The sequence below is a fragment of the Megalops cyprinoides genome, chromosome 6 (genome assembly GCF_013368585.1).
Source record: "Megalops cyprinoides isolate fMegCyp1 chromosome 6, fMegCyp1.pri, whole genome shotgun sequence".
NCBI lineage: Eukaryota > Metazoa > Chordata > Actinopteri > Elopiformes > Megalopidae > Megalops > Megalops cyprinoides.
Window position 1 is genome coordinate 34129446 of NC_050588.1, and position 17091 is coordinate 34146536.

At 41.5% G+C, this 17091-nt stretch overlaps 2 protein-coding genes across 7 annotated transcripts; one reads left to right on the forward strand and one right to left on the reverse strand.

Moving 5' to 3' along the window:
- Positions 1–3026: 3026 nt before the first annotated feature.
- On the reverse strand, positions 3027–11998 carry arfgap1 (ADP-ribosylation factor GTPase activating protein 1). Of its 6 annotated transcripts, XM_036532146.1 has the most exons (14): positions 11787–11998; positions 10736–10800; positions 10325–10434; positions 9841–10012; positions 9625–9725; positions 9081–9170; positions 8721–8832; positions 8328–8384; positions 8075–8107; positions 7169–7198; positions 5985–6041; positions 5303–5362; positions 4780–4856; positions 3027–4187 (listed from the first exon to the last, which is right to left on the reverse strand). In XM_036532146.1, exons 2-14 carry the CDS (start codon positions 10793–10795, stop codon positions 3848–3850), a joined length of 1299 nt encoding a protein of 432 aa, XP_036388039.1. In that variant the 5' UTR covers positions 10796–10800; positions 11787–11998; the 3' UTR covers positions 3027–3847. The 6 variants fall into 6 exon arrangements, with proteins under 6 accessions (XP_036388039.1, XP_036388040.1, XP_036388041.1 ...); XM_036532147.1 differs by lacking the exon at positions 7169–7198; XM_036532148.1 differs by lacking the exon at positions 5303–5362 and having other exon boundaries at positions 4780–4850.
- Positions 11999–13303: 1305 nt separating this feature from the next.
- LOC118779618 (ammonium transporter Rh type B-like) lies at positions 13304–14725 on the forward strand. Its single transcript, XM_036531792.1, has one exon. The coding sequence runs from the start codon at positions 13304–13306 to the stop codon at positions 14723–14725; it is 1422 nt and encodes a 473-aa protein (XP_036387685.1).
- Positions 14726–17091: the final 2366 nt, after the last annotated feature.

Consider the following 17091-nt stretch of genomic DNA (forward strand, 5'->3'; position numbering starts at 1 on the left):
AGAATGAACACACCCCTAGGGCGGGATTTCGACAAATGAAGCGCTCGCTATTGGTTACACACAGTAACCACGCCCACAAACGTAACTATAGCCATTGGATTTCTGCGTCACGAATCACTGTAATAATTAGCAGAGATTGATTTTTTTGATGGAGTGGATTGACCATCTTTCAGCATACCCCCTGAACTGATACTGGACATAGCGATGATAAGCTACCATTCAGAGTCAAGATAGCTTCATACTTTTACTTAGCTTGACTTACATGTGGAGCCAAGAGACATGTTTGGCAGGTACTGCATAAAACCATATGCATAAAACTGAAGTTTAATAATTGTGAGTCACAACAGACGTTTTTACATCTTTATTTAGATTATTTTCCCAGACAGACAATACACCGCAGGACATACCCACCCAATATCTGGTACATGGTTTGTACTCAGTCTGGGTTGCCTTGCTTTGTTTGAGAACTGAGGGAGAAAGGTTCACTTGGGGACTTGAGAAATATTGCACAGAAACCCAGCACAGTGACTGAATTTCTTTCCACCCGTGGAATGCTTGTATAGTCATAGTGGTGGAAGGAAATTCAAACTAAACAGAGGAAAACCCCAATTCAACACGTAAAACACATTACATGAACAAGTTCAAATCTTAACAGAAACCAGTTAAAGAAGTGTGAGAGCTCTTACATTCTGGAGGAGAATCTTTTTGAAGTGGCCAGTTCACTCTACACATGCGGAACAGCAGAACACCGATGTCCAGTGGAGAGCCTTTCACACAACAACTGAATTCCCGGCAATTTTATGACATGCTTGAAATTTGCCACAGGCCCATGAGTGAGGGGAACAATTGCGAAACTGAGTGAACTAGCCATCACACAATCATTACGGGGGCTTATTTAAACAAGCAAATTTCTGCACTGGATGTCATACAATCAAAAACAGTATTACATGATAAAGCATTGAAATATAAATCTTTTGTTCTGTAAAAGACCACAAAATTTATTTTAATCATGTTTAGGTACAGTTTGTAGAGTAGCACTGTACAGACCCAGCTTAGCCCTACACAGAATTCAAACGCTATTAATCACTTTGTGAGCATGTCATTTTTTACTATGGGCAGGTCACATATTGAAGGTTGCAATAAAACAAATATGCTACATTAGTACATCTTATTAATGGATACTTTTCTAAGATTAGAGTTGAAAAAAGTCACATACAAAAATCAAGACATTGGCAAATAACTGGTATAATTATAATCCACTTATATACCTTTAAATCTTGAGACAGTTCTACCCTGCTGGTACATTGTTCTCATAAATTCGGTGAGTTTTTGCAGCAAAGTCATGCATTAACTGTGTGAAAGTTTTCACCAGTGATGAGAGCTCTCTGTGTTTAACCACATGCACAGATAATATTCTTTCCAATCAGCCATTAAACATTTTCACAAAGAATATGGGCATAGCACACGACTTGATTGTATCTTGAAGATGTTCAGGCTCAAATGAATTAATTCCACAATTTATCTGAAAGTGGCAATCACTTTATCAAAATATTGTGCAGAATTAATGTTGGATGAAATCTAAATTAAGCCAAACGACACAAATTAATTCATTAATTTCAAAGAGTATACAAGTAAATAAGTGTGACAGCAATTTGATATTAGAGGGGAAATCCAGCATTGTGCATTTGACCATCATGTTCTTGTTTGCCTAATTTACCATGCAGTTAACCAGAGATAAAAAAAATCGACACACACTCACACACAGGGCACCAAACTGTCAACAACAAAACTGTCAAAGACCAGTTCATAAAGAGGCTTGGTGTTTGCTATGTAAGGCTGATAACATAAAATACATTATCAATCAATTTAAACAGAAAAGCGCATGTTCTGTGGGTTGGATGCACTACACAAGCTTTGCAGAGTTGCCACAGGAATTAAGTGTACTTCATTTCAGACCATTATGAAACTCAGGTTTTGTATAAAGCATGCAACCGCCTTTTAAGATTTCTCTTTGTTGCTCTGCAGCATCCCCTATATCAGACATCATATGCCATGCCATATATAAACCCCCTATGTTCATACCTGAATGCAATGAAATTCAAAACAGCAAAAAGAGTGCACTGCAAAATAACCGCCTCACTATCTCTGAGATGACAAGTGACTTTATCTAATGTGTAAAACGGTCACACACACATATATACAAACTCGCATGTTATCACCAACGATTTACAGCAGCTATGTCACCGGAACTGCCTTGAAGCAATACCAAAAACTATAATGACATAGTTTAGAATCCGCAGGAATGTGGGGTCTGCTGTTCCAAAATTATACTGACTGGAGTGCAACAGTGGTTTGCCTTTCTATAGACAGAAGACACACCTCAATATAGGCCATACGAGAAAGTAGCCACTGGCTTTGTTGATGCTATATTTACAGGCTCATAAGCCACATTTCAAAACTAGTTTCCTTACTTATCCGCATTATTCTAGTTTTACAAAAGAGTCATGTTCAAGAGAAAAAACTTCAGAAGAATGAGAGAAATTTTAGCTTTGTTGACCATTTCTATTTTGCAAATGTCCTTACAGGAAGGACAGGGATCTATTAATGCAACCCTTCATATTGCTCATGAGAGCCATGCACCTCTCAGTATCTCCTGCTGTCATCACTCCTGGTTAGCTCATCATTCATAAAAATTCACCTGCAATATCACTGGGAATCCACACTTTACCGCCAAGACACCTACTGCTGCAAGTATGCTTGCAATTAGTGAAAAGGCGGTAATATGACTAGATTCCATGGGGAGTGAGTCTTGTGTATCTGGGTTGTGAGGTCCCATAATGTCACAGTTTTTGGTAGTACTGTGTATTTGCAAAGGATGGTCTTTCGAGGTTAAGCCTCAAATCTTGAGCTATATCTCTCGAGGTAAACATCTTTCAAACATGAGGATACTGTCCCAAGCATGCACACCCACACCCACACACACACACACACACACACACGCACGCACACGCACGCATGTGCACGTACACACACACTATAAATACCAGCCTCCGCCAGAGTTCAGTTTTGGGAGATGATTAATGTACTAAGATTGTAATATATGACAACCGTTACAAACAAGTGGTGGTAGAGGGGGTAGCAGTGAGTATGCTCCCTACTCTCAGAACACAGCTTCAATCCTGGGGGAAACTCTACTGACTCCACTTAATTCAGATCTTTTTTTATTCTGTTTTTAACCAGGGCACCCAGTGAGAATAAAAATCTCCATCAAAAGAGCCAGCTTTTTAAAGATGGTCAAAGAAAGATGGACTGGCTGCTCTGGCTGATCAATTCATTTTTCAAGGTTTTAGTGAAACAAGAGCTATACATACAAATGTTCCACAAACATAATTCTACAACTTGCAATCTAACTACCTGCTAAACTGAATCACACTGTTGTTGACGTAACATATACAAGAGCTTTGATTCAAAAGTTAGGTGCAGTCAAAGAAGAACTAGTGTGAAAATTTGGAATTTTCACACTAGTTCATGTTATTAAGAAAAAATGGGATTTCATTTTCTACTCTTTTTTATTAAATTTTCTCATTTGATGAAACAAACAGCACAGATTCAATAGAAATCAGGCGTTTTGATAAAAAGCATCAAAAATAAATCCATATGCTTTTTAAAACATGATCCATTCAATATAAAATAACAGAAAACCCTAGCTGAACGCCATTTACATATAACTGGGGAAGAAATGAAAACATGTGACTGCACCCTACCTTCAAAGAGAGCGTTTTTTTTGGAATTCTACGTGTTTTTTTTTTCGGCTAGATAAACCAGGACGCGTGCGAGAATGCGGCCTCTACCAGTCTGCATTGTCCCACGCCTCCTCTTCCTGCTTTGGGGGGCTCTTTTTGGCCTTGGCCTCGCTGGCGTTCTCCCAGTTGTTGTCCCAGGCCTCCCAGCTGTCTCCTGTGCTGTGCTTGTTGTTGGAGGCCCCCTCAGAGCCCCAGTTATCCCAGCTGTCTGAGCTCTTCTTCTCGGCAGAGTTATCGGCGATGGTCCAGCTGTCGGTGCTGGGGGACTTCTTGGGCTTGCTTGAGCTGGTCCCGAAATTTTCCCAGAAGTCCTTGTCAGGCCCGCCGCTGTTCTGGTAGCCCTCGGAGGAACCCATGTTCTGGTAACTTTCTCCCGTCGGGGTGCTGTGGTAGAAGAATCAAATAGCCTCCGTTTACACCAGCATTGAAATGCCGCATTTCCACTGTGGCTGAGAGATGACTCAATCGGAAGAAGATCAAAACAATTAAATTAAAGTAAGTCAACTTAAACTGAAGTTAACTCAAAAGGTGAAATTCAATGTTAACACCCATTTCCAAAAGCACCTCAGGAGGTAGTGCAGTAAACATACATACTGATTTTCAGAGAGCTTTAAAGTGATATAAAGACAAATATCTTGTTGGTTTGTTTATGGTAAGGTCCACAGAACAGCGAGGCATCAGTCTGTGTGTCAGAGGTGCAGATGCATCTTATCCTTTTAATATAATAAATTTTAATAATAAAAGCAGCAGCCAGACACCTTACTCAAAAAGTCCAAAAAGTTCCCATATTTTTCTAGGTATAAACAGCAAATAACCGTTTTTTTTTCCTTGCATGAATGCCTGAATAACTACCCATAAATTTTTGGAAATATGAAAATCTGAAATATTTCTTGAGCTTGCAACTTACAAGCAATTTCAGCTCATGGCTACGTGCTGAATTAAAAAAAGAGTGCTGAATAAACACTGAATGTATTACCGGTCTGCTGGTTCTTCTGATTTTGCAGTGAAGAAAGAACTCATATCCTTCCAGCCCTTTGAACCGGCTCCCTGGACCTTGAAATCAGACAGCACATGGTTTACACTACGGGCTTATGGGGAATTAGTCAAGCAAAAAACACAGCAGTGCAATCGCAGTGCAACTCTCCATCAAGTCACAAACCGACTAAACAAATGACTGTAAACGCCATTGTCATACAACATTAAAAATGTAAAATGCAGCACACTACTAGAGTAAAAATGTCAGGAAAACAGTATGGTACTTACAGCCAAAGTTACAATGCCAGCAAAAAGGAATTAAGAGAAATTCACATTAATATTCTTTCATGGACAGTAATATACCCAAGCCAGTCTCCCCCTCATTATAGAGCTCTGCCTGTGTAGTTGGCATGAATTTTAGCTACATTCAGGAGGCACTTATTGCTAGACTAATTATGACCCATTCCCCTTGATTAGGAGACTGGCTATGGGTATGCGCACAGCGGCAATAACCTGTCTCCTACCTTGTTTGCAAACCCAGTGATGCCGGTTGCCATTTCATCTAGCAATTTGCCATCTTTTACCTGGACAAGCCAAACCACCGTTAATCACTGGAGGAAAATACACTCGCAATCATGTAACGTGTTAGAGGTGAGTCTGTATGAAGGCTCATTATCCTCAGGCAATCACACGTTCTCTAATTCCAAACAAAGACACGATGACTTCATTATGTCTTAGATTCATTATGATTGCTCATCATCCATTTAAAAAAGGCAATCAGCTTCAGAGGACATATTAAAACTTTCAACATGAAAGAATAATTGCAGTAAATTCTTTTCAGGGTAGTGGTTAATTAACTTCAATCAAGCCCAGCAGTAGTACAGAAAACCTGTTTAAGTTCTCATGAAGACTTAATTTTCCCTGTCAAGGAGGGCTTGTTACACTTCCCAAGAGGAAATTATGCAATACTGTCTAGACACCCAGTGTATTCCGCTCAGCAATGTATCATATTATCACATTACCCCAAAGGACATCCAATCACCATCCCACAATCACTGTTACAATTAACCACAGGTAAATTAAGGTTACACTACAGAAAATGGTGAAGATACTGGCAACAACTACTAGCAACTAAACTAAAAGTTTTGCTCCCCTTGTGATTGGAACCCACCACCAAACTAGCAATTTTTTTAAGTCCAATGTTACCTTTTCTTGAGTAGGTTTGATTACATTCTCATTTAATGTCTGGCCTAACTCTGCAGCCTAGTTGGGGTGAAAAGGGAAAAATGAACGTGAATAATCATCATTCATGAAGAGCCACCGCACAATGGGTCTCTGTTAAAGCGAATGAACAAAAACAGTCATTCCCATTGGTCACAGTGCGCAGGCACAGCCAAACAGAGCTAACAAAAGCGTCGCGCGGCCCCCCGCGCCACCAAGCAGCTCGACGCAGCCACCTGCTGATGGACAATCCTGCACCCGACTGCCGCGAGGATTTGCGGCTTTGAAAACTCAAAGCCTCGCTTCGACAGGGAGATTCCTCTCAATAATCCCGTCGACATGTTGCATATAATTGCTAGGTGCTCCGTGAGCACTGCATGAGATGAGACACCGTGCCCAGACGTTACTCTCAGAGCACCTGATGGATTTTGTCAAGGAAGCAGCCTTTTTATGCCGCCAAACCTCAAGTGCTTGTTTACTGGGCCTGACGGGAATAACAAGAATAGAAATAGAACAGAATAGAAAATATGAAGAGAGAGATTAAAGATTGATTGTGCTGGAAACATGGCATGAATGAAATGCCCAACTTGTTTCTATAAACTCTCAAAGGAGGATTTTCCATCAGCTTCAAAAGCAGAAGCTAACAGCGTTGCCTGCGCACAGCTGCCACAGAACAAACACAGGTAAACATTTACACGGGCTTAAAATAAAGGAGACACATCAACAAAATAAAGGAGTACATCAATGGCCATCTACTGGAATGGAACAGGATGGCCTTGTGTGGATAGCTCAGGTGTACTTGCGGGCAGTGACAAAATCTCATGCTTAGGTTAAGTGAGACACAGTACGATTCAGCCCGCATCAAAATGAATTTAAGAGACAACACAATTACCCTGAGCATGGCCAAAAGACAATTTGTGAAACGTTCATTCACTTAATTGGGGGATTCACATAGACTGCAAAGAATTCGATTAAGCATGCTAATACTACACTGTCTCTGGCTGGCTCTGTCTCTGAGTCATCAGAATGCTTTATGGCTCGCTGGCTTTGCCTTTTAATCTTAAAATGTTTATCCATGGAAAAAAAAAACAGACACTGTGGACAAGACCAAACAATAAAGACGACACAGTAAGGAGGAAAGCATGCACAGACAGGTGGGACTGCTTTACCGGCTCCGGTGGTGGCCTATAGCCTCTGAACTACATCCGCAGAGAGCAGCGAGAGGCAAAGGAAGCAACACACATTTCAGACTACTGCCTACATACTATCCGCACCCAGGGATCTACCATGGTCTAACACAGCATTTAGTCCTGTTCACTGAAAGCACTGGTGTCGACCTGAAAGCGTCAAATGCATGCAAGCGCTATTGAAATGACAAAGACTGCGATACAAAACAATCTGCAAATGTTATTTCAGTTAAATTTGGCATGGTTTGTACTGGGCAGGACATTTGCTGCTGAATACCGACATTGTCCTGCATTTTCTACTGATGAGTATATATTGGATAATCAGTTCATATTTAAAAGTAAAGGTTAAATTTAGGTTACAGTAAATATTAGAGTCAACATTCAACTGTACATCTCTGTAAATACACTACAAATAATGGAACTGCTTCTGTAAAAACATGAAGATGTATAGTAAGTCCAATCTCTGTATACCCTTAATATAGACCAGTGTTTCTCACCCCTCTCCTGGAGTACCCCCTGCCCTGCATGTTTTAGATCTCTCCCTGCTCCAACACAGCTGATTCAAATGATCAACTCGTTATGAACTCCTGAAGCTGCTTAATAACAAACTGATGATTTGAATCAGCTGTGTTGGAGCAGGGAGAGTTCTAAAACACGCAGGGCAGGGCGTACTCCAGGAGAGGGTTGAGAAACACTGATATAGACCACAGCATACACAACAATCTTTTCTGACAGTACTCAGAAAATGGACCTACATGAAAACAGTGACACAAGTAATTTAATTTTAGCTACATCATTAAGTTACAGTAAATGGGAAACATACAAGATCAGAATCTTTCAAAGAATTATTAAATATTAAATAAATTATATAAAAAAATAACGTCATACCTTTTGAGTTGCCTGGGTTGCAAATTTTGTAGTCTGTATAAAAAGGGAAGAAACACGCTATAATAGATCCATGAATATATACCATCCATAAAAGTGAAAACTGGTAAGACTTTTGTTCTGAACTATTGTATTGAACTTCAAAATTCACTGTATTGCCAAGATAGAAAGCTAGAATTGAGTCTTGCATTATTGCTGGTATTTGGTAGCTAACAGTATTCTTGAATACTGTAGTTCAAATATTCTAAACACTTACATTGTCTTTAGCCACTGATGCAAATTTGCTGGCTCCAACTGTGAAACTGTTCCAGCCCTGCAGAATAAATGCATTTTGCTGAGTTTGTTGAAGACACAGGACATTTGCTGACCAGAACAGTCACTTCCTACATGGTTTCAGCTTGGAAAACGTACATGCAGTAGAACGAACAACACCTTTTACACATAAAAATGTCAGCTATCGTGCTCCAGTGCAGAGCATAGCATATACTTCAGCTCAGCTTTCACTTCCACAGTCCAAGAACACAAGCAGAACCACACTCCAAGTATGCACAAACTGTTCTACCTACCAGAATTGACTCACACGACTTAGCAATTAAAAAGCCCCAAGCAGCCCCACTGACTTGAGCTTTACAAATTAAGAGACCCTTACTGAGTAAATAGAGGACATGGCACTGTTCAAGAAGTCATCTTCCTTCTTCTGAGGAGTCACAGTGTTGCCAAAGCCAACATAGCGATTCTCTTGACCGCTGTAACCACCTCCACTGCAAAAACACGCAAGCTGGTCAACACTTCATTCACACAAAAATTCTTAACTCATAGGAAAAGAGGAATGGCTTGCTGTCTTTTTTTGTGGCTGACCATAAATTAATCAGCATCTACGCAGACAGTGTCCATAATAACCTGGCTCAGATCTGTTCCACGCAAACGCAGAACTGAAACACTTGTTGTGTGAATCCTTCCGACTGAGCCTGGCCTTAGCATAGTAGCCATCATGGGGAATAATTCCCACCTTTGGTATGAGTTGACATCATCACTCAACCAGTCTTCAAATGCCTTGTCTGAAGAGTTTCCTGAGCTCTGCCCTGGACCTGCAGAACTTCTGTTGGGGGGGGGGGGGGGGGGGGGGGGGCATAAACATAAACATTAAATTAGTTAAATCCCATTTGCTAAATCACCCTAGATGTATGTTCATTCCAGAGCTGGACATACGGAAGGCACGTGAAAGTTATCCTATCACAATGGTGTGAACAGGCTGCTTATAAAAACTCATTAGTAGTGCCAGGGTAGACATGGTAAAATATCCATTTTCCAAGTGCATTAACACCAAGTGTTAAACTATGCTTGTTATGTCCACGGAGGAAGCCTTGGAGAGAGTGGGTGTGTATGCATGTGTGTGTGCGTACACATTTCTGGGACTCATTCTTTCCCATGAAAGCACATCATCACATTCAAATATTGCAAGCCTTCCACCCAGAAATGATCAACCAGTTTAGGTTTACCCCCTCAATAAATGGCATTTACAAGCATTAAAGAAAACTGTTGCTATGTCTTACCGGTGAGCAGACGAAAGGCCAGTCTTGGCTTGAGGGGGAGTCCAGTCTTTGGCAGGAGATGTCTCAATGGACCACTCCTTCCCCTCAGCTAGAGTTGCAACCTGCAGCATTCACATTTTTACTATAGTATATTAGCACGAGGAATATTTCAACACTTATTTTGCCAGCAAACACCAAAACAACACATCACGACTGCAAACAGCAAGGTATATTCACCTTGTCTCTGAAGAGTGCAGCTGCCCTGCTGTTGTATTTTTCCTGCAATGTCCAGCAGGGGTCGTAGTCTTCCTGCAGCTCCAAGAACAGGCGAAATTTGCCATTCCCTCCAGCCTTCATCTTCTCCAGTTCAATGTCTTTCCACTTGTCCATGGTGACAGAACGCACAAAGCTACAGAAACAAGATCAGTAGGTCAGACACTGTACTGTGCCACCCTGTGAAAATGTTATGGTGTCAGAATAGCTACTGAATTTGCCAAAACTGATAAAACTGGAAAAAAAGCACCTAAAATTATATTCTGGAAAATTATCAGACCGTTACAGCATTCACTTCTTTCAACAAATACATCTAATTTTAGCCTGAAATCAATTTTTCTGAAAAATATCCATAGGAACTTCAGGACCAACTCAGGCGCCTTTTAATCATTAAATTTTTACTCTGGCTGAAGTGATGCAGGTGCATCGCTGTGATAGTGCCACTCACCTAAGGTGGACTCCCAAGCCCCTGTGCTTGCCAGAACACTCCAAGCAGATCCAGATGCCATAGGTCACACTCACCCACTGGGGATTGAATGCCCCACACTCAAAGCAAGTCTGGGGAAGGCAAGTGAAGCGGGACTTGAAAAAAGCAGGTGGCCAAACAACCTGATCTATCACGATAAATGCTCAAAAGACCTAAACGACGACACACTACTTCATGGTAGAACAGTAAAAATTCTCTAAATAAAAAAGAAGTAATAAAACTTATTTTAGATGACTTCACACAATTTCCCAGTAACGTTAATATAACCACTACTTGGGAGCTGGAGCAATTCCGAAATAGCAAAAGAGGTTAGTGGGTTATTTAGTTTACATAGTATCTCCTCTGAGTCTGCAGACTTCAGAGAAAACTCACGTTGTTTTCGTCCTGTGTTCTGACCTCCTTCAAAACTCTTCTAGTGCGTGGACTCGCCATTGTACCTGGAATGAATGAATGAATGACTAACACATTACGCAAGCTACATGGAATTTACTTATTAGTAATCTGACTCGTTAAATGTCAATCAAAGCACTATCTACAAACAACCAATACTGGCATCACAGCCACCACTAATAGAGATATCGAAGACCAATGATGCTTGAAGCAACGTGTTGCTGATGTTTACCAAGAACAAGCTCGCTAATCACAAGTGTAATACAACCACTTGAAGCTACTGACTGTGTATTGCCTAGCTAAGGTTACCTATGCGATTTGGACACGTAGCTGTCAATAATGAACCTTAGCATAGCTAACGAGTTAACTTGGCAGTCAGCTACAAAGGTGACGAGCATCTAATGTTAACTAACAAACCAGCGAAGAGACGAGAAACGGTGACAGTCGGCCATCTATTCCTTCACTTCATAACCTCACCAACAGGCTAGTTGTTGTTAACACTTGTTAACACTAGTTAGCTATGAGCCATAACGGTAACCCAGCCCTAACGTTACATTACAGGCCATCTCCTACGTTGCACCGGTATCTTTACGACAGCGATCATGACAAAATAAGTAGACAATTACCTAGAAAGCTATACATGTTCACAAATTAATGACTTACTGAGACCGCTATTTTAAAATGCCTAACGGTGAACTAATTTAGCTAGTCTAGTTAAACGTGTTGTTTGCTAGGTGGTTAGCTACAGTTCTACCTACCCATGCAATAATGTGTATAATCACAGTTAGCTGGCCAGCTAGCCGGCTAACCTCACTGTCAAGCTAACTAACCACCGTCGACACCAAGACAGCTAACAACCCGTTTAGACAGCTATTTGGTTGTCTAGCAGAATAACGTAATTCTTCAAGTTAAACATACAGCTTGTCACCTGGCTAGATCTACCCGGCTTGGTAGCTGAACGTACCAAAATAGCTAGCTAGCTAACTTAGCTAATAAGCCGGGCAGCCAATCATGGTAAATGGACAGGTCTTACCTGGTTATTTGGGAACGCGGGGTGTTTTGATATACCTAACGGGGAACAGTGTTTATCTACAGATGACTAGATACGTTGGTGAGTTTGTTCAATGTCAGTTTTAAAAAGCATCCATAGATATGCAATTGTAATGATAACTGCTATGACTCAGTAGCCATTTTTATGCTATGCAGACTGTAGACTGTCTACGTTGCACACTGGCAAGCGCAATGCATCATGGGCCAATGCCACCAAATTCTGTCGTCATCTTACCACGTGATTGCAGCTGGACCGAAGCAGTGCGTTGGGGAAGTAGGATGGGGGGGCGGGACCCTCTGAAGTCCGCCAGGGGGGCTGACGTGGGGAGCAAAGCAGAATGAGGATTGAAACACCAGAAAAAACAAGTTGATGAATTCTGAGAGCTATATCAGGACAGCTGTAGTCCAGTGCAATTTTATAAATTATATAGGTATTTAAAATCTGAGGCCCAAATGGCTGTTTCTTTATTTTTGGCCACAAGATGGCAGCATATCGCAAAGAAAGTGCCGTGTATTTTAGCGTGCGGACCACTTGATCCTCGAAACATTCTGCAGTGACATGCTTATTGCACACGGTGTCAGTCAATTTAAGTGACGTATTCTAATATGATGTAGCGTTTATTTGTTCATTTAAATACCAATAAACTGGGAAATATTCAAAATGTAATTAACGATGACCATTTATCTTTTCGGTTTTTTATTCTTTTAACTGTGTTAATGATTTTTCAAGAACATAAAAGAGACGGGGCATCTGCTTTTATTTAAAAAAAAAAAAAAACTAAATTACCCCAACACATAATAACAAATCGTTAAAGCAACACACGGTCCTTTTCAGGCACCAATGTCGTTGTTTCTGCTCCAGAACATACTCTGTATGACTTTTGGACCGCATTTCGTTTCATTAAAAAAAAACTGCAACAAAAGAATGTGTTTACTCGCCACTTAAAATCAAAAAGCTGCTTAGCTGTCTTTTTAAGCACTTTATACTTTATATGCGTTTTTGTTAAAAGACATAATGAAGTACATTTAGATATTTAAAATAGCATATTTCTTTATTGAGTTGGAAGCAGTAAAGGAGTACGAGGTATTATGTCCTTAATGCATAAGCTCATTGCTGGCTGCTTGTATTTGCTTTGAGAGCATTATGCCTCCCTCCATGGAAACTCATAGCAGGGGCTCAGTAAGGACCAAAGAAGAAAACAGTATAGTTAATCTGCCTGATTAAAAAAAAAAATCTTATGTCATGTATTACACAAATTCCATCCCCTTGGGCTAAGATTTGCTTTTCTGTATGTCTTTATTAGGGCCAGGGTTATGCTCTGAAGCTGAAAAGTATGCTGGCTTGTCAAAAAACCAGAGTGGACAATTACAAAGGCCAAAGTACAGACTTTCTCAGCAAATGCCCGAGGTTGTACTTATCTGGCGTGCAGGGATATAAAGGGAGGGGGGAGAGCATTTCAGCACTTAATTCCTTTTCAGGTCTGTGAGAGCTTTAGTGTGATGAAGCAATCCACCAGTCTGAGGGTTCGACTGCCCACTCTAGTGCTGGTGCTAGAGGTGGTTATCCTGGCTCTCTATGCTAGTTTTGTTACTTATGATGACAACGCTAATGCCAAGCTGCAGAACAATGAGACCAACCCTATGGACAATTCCCTCTACCGGGATTATCCCTTCTTTGCTGACGTGCAGGTAATGATTTTCATCGGCTTCGGCTGCCTGCTTGCTTTCCTGCGGCTTTATGGATTCAGTGGCATGGTCTTCAACTTCCTGACGGCCACTTTTGCCATCCAGTGGGCAATTCTGGTGCAAGGCTACTTCCAATTCTACTCTGATGGTAAGATTCACCTAGGGGTGATCAACCTCATCAATGCCGAGTTTGCCTGTGCTGTGGTGCTCATCTCCTTTGGTGCCGTCCTGGGCAAGACCAGCCCTGTGCAGCTGCTGGTCATGGCCCTGCTGGAGGTGCCAGTGTTTTCCATCACAGAGTGGGTCGTGCTCAAGTACATCAAGATCAATGATGCCGGCGGCTCCATCCTCATTCACCTCTTCGCAGCCTACTTTGGGCTGGCCGTCACCTTCGTCCTGTACCGGCCAAGCCTCAACGACGGCCACGCCAAGGAGGTCACCAGCTACCAGTCCGACATCCTCTCGGTGATGGGCACCCTCTTCCTCTGGGTGTTCTGGCCCTCCTTCAACTCGGCGCTGACAATCAAAGGCGACGACCAGCACCGGGCTGTCCTACACACCTTCATCGGGCTCAGCTCCTCCACCCTGACCGCCTTCGCCCTCTCCGCCGTGCTCAACAAGAGGGGCAAGCTCACCATGGCTGACGTGCAGAATGTGACCCTGGCGGGCGGGGTGACCGTGGGGGCATCCGTGGACATGATGATCTCCCCGGCGGCCGCGTACGCTCTGGGTGTGATGGGCTGCACTGCCTGCATGCTGGGCTACAGGTACCTCACCCCCTTCCTGGCCCGCCGCCTCAGGATCCAGGACCAGTGCGGCATCCACAACCTGCACGGCCTCACGGGCTTCATCTCCAGCCTGGCTGGGATCTGCGCCATCCTGCTCGCCAGTGAGGAGACGTACGGCCCCAGCATGTACCAGATCTTCGCCCACCGTGCGCCCGTCGAGGGGGACCCAAAGCTCCTGGAGCTGCAGCAGCTGATCCCAGGCCTCAAGCCCGGCCTGGGCCGCACTGCCCAGGAGCAGGCTCTCTACCAGGTGGCGGCCATATTCTTCACCATAGGACTCGCCGTACTGGGCGGTTTATTCACCGGCCTTGTCCTGAAGCTGCCCAACCTAGCGTCTCCGCCAGACGAGTACTGCTTTGACGATGATCTCTTCTTCGATGTTCCCTCTGACTTTGACAGCACGGGGGTTCCCAAGGCCCCTATTTGTCCGGCGGACACTAAAGTTTGAGCTGTTTTCATATCCATCTTATATGCAATTCGTCACAGTGTTGCTCATCTGAAGGATGGTGGCAGCAAAATGCCTCAGATGAGACTGCCATCCTCTCTTCATGAGATGCCGTGTTCCACTGAGAGCGATTAGTTCTTGTATGTGTAGTGCGCAGAACATATGCAGAAGAACAATAATAATAATTAACCCCTACCTAAATATTTTAATTTGTTAATTGCTTATTTATTTATCTTTGGGATCATGTTTCAAGTGTGATGTATAACTGCATTAAATGTTTCATTAAGTCTAGTAATTCTTGCCAATTAAAAGAGGCAAGAATATCTTAAAGTCATGCCAAAATAATTCAAGACATTGCTATGGAACTGTGACAGTGTTAACCATCATCAGTTATTCTACTACAGCACTGAAGGCATCGTGTATCTTTTTAAAAGTCCAGAGTGGAATACATGTGTCTTCTTGCTAATATTTAGTTGTGCAAAGTTTGACTGATGTATTTGTAAGTATTCCCTCAAAACCGTAGCAACACCTTAGTGACCATTATGACCTACAAGTATCAAGCTCATTTTCATATTTTATAATATTTGCAAAAGATGCTCTTTTTGTATTTTTGTTTGCACTGTAACATCAGAACCATTAGTGCACTGAAAACAACTTGAACTGTTAGTCACATGTGTGTATTCTCACAATGTTCTACTATAAAACCATTGTAATGACTAAAAATGAACTTGTATTTTCTAAGCAAAGGAGCCATTCTAGGCAAATGCACTAATATATGGTAAAGAAAAACCAGACACCTAATTGGGACAAAGAGGAAAATAGATAAATGTAAATAAGGCAAATGAATTATAGAGATGTGACTAGTGATGAGACATTTATTCTCATTGTGCATTGTCTTATTGTCTTAGACAGGTATTAAATGCACAAATAAATGTCCTTTCATTTAATGATGTATTGTGGTGTTCCTGCTCTTCTGTTACGCAGATAGAGGGCTGAAACTGTTTAAACACTGGAAGAAAGCACAAAAAAGCAGAGAAGGAAAAAAATGCTAACCTTCAAGCAAGTGTGTGCATACATCACAATTCAAGCATAATGTTTTGTGGTTGTAGCTATAATATGTATAGTACTATTTGAACGGTACAATACACTGAAAAGTGCCAAAGACAGCTTTTCTAGGGCCCTTTGCAATAGGTTAGCAGCAGTTCTTGGATTTATTTCCTTCTTGTCATTTGACCTGTTAAATTGATAGGGTTGTAGAGGACAGTGAAGACATAATTTATATCAGGTTTCATCAAAGGTCATACATGGTAAATTGTGACAAGGAGCAGGGAAAATCCAAACATAGAGATAACTCAGGAAGCAAGAGGTTTGGTTCAAAGAATATAAACCTATCATGGAAACAAAACAGGCTTGGTGCAAGAGTTCATACACACCAAGCATGACAACTCAAGAACGAACAAATATGTGAACAAAGGCCAGGACTTAAATAACAGAAAACACAGGTGAAACCAATAACTAATTAACACATGCGAAAGACATTAACTAAATGAGAGATAGATCACAAGAAGTTATGTGGTTATCTGGTAGCCATCCCAGGAAACAGCAGCCATATCCCTGACACCAATGATAAATGAAAAAAACAGTATCATTCAAAGACTTTAAGAGGGAAGGCCCATTTAAACCAACATTTTGTTTATGAAGTCCCACACCCACAAACAAGTGTGCAGCGAGATTAACGGACAGCATTTAGCAGCTCCGTGACATTAATCTAAATAATATACAGTACTGTGTTTTACTCCACAAAATCTATCCACCAAAACCATGTGGTATTGTGTCAAATTCTGACAATTTGTCAGGGATATGGCTGCTACTTCTCAGGATGGCCACCAGATGACCACATAACTTCTTGTGATCTGTGTCTCATTTAGTTCATTTCTTTCGCTTGTGTTAATTAGTAATTGTTTACGCATGTCTTTTTGTTATTTAAGTCCTGCCCTTTGTTCATTTCTCTGCTCAGTCTTGAGTTGCTATGCTTTGTGTGTGTGAACCCTTGGACCAAGCCTGTTTTTGTTTTTCCTCAGTCCCCAGTATAAATAACTTTTTCTTTAACCAAAATCGCTCGTGTCCTGAGTCATTTCCGTGTTTGGATCCCCCCTGCTCCTTGTCATGCAGTTCCTGTTGAGAAGGTGACGGTTTTTTCTTTTTTAAATTTGGCATTAGAAAGGGCTATACTATGTCTGTCATGAGAAGAGATATTTATATTAAATTATATGTATTATGTGAACAATGTTCAAGTACCCTAGATTTTGTATCCTTTGCAAGTAAAGTTTTTTCAGTGAAAGACTAACTGTATCATGAAGTTGAGTCAA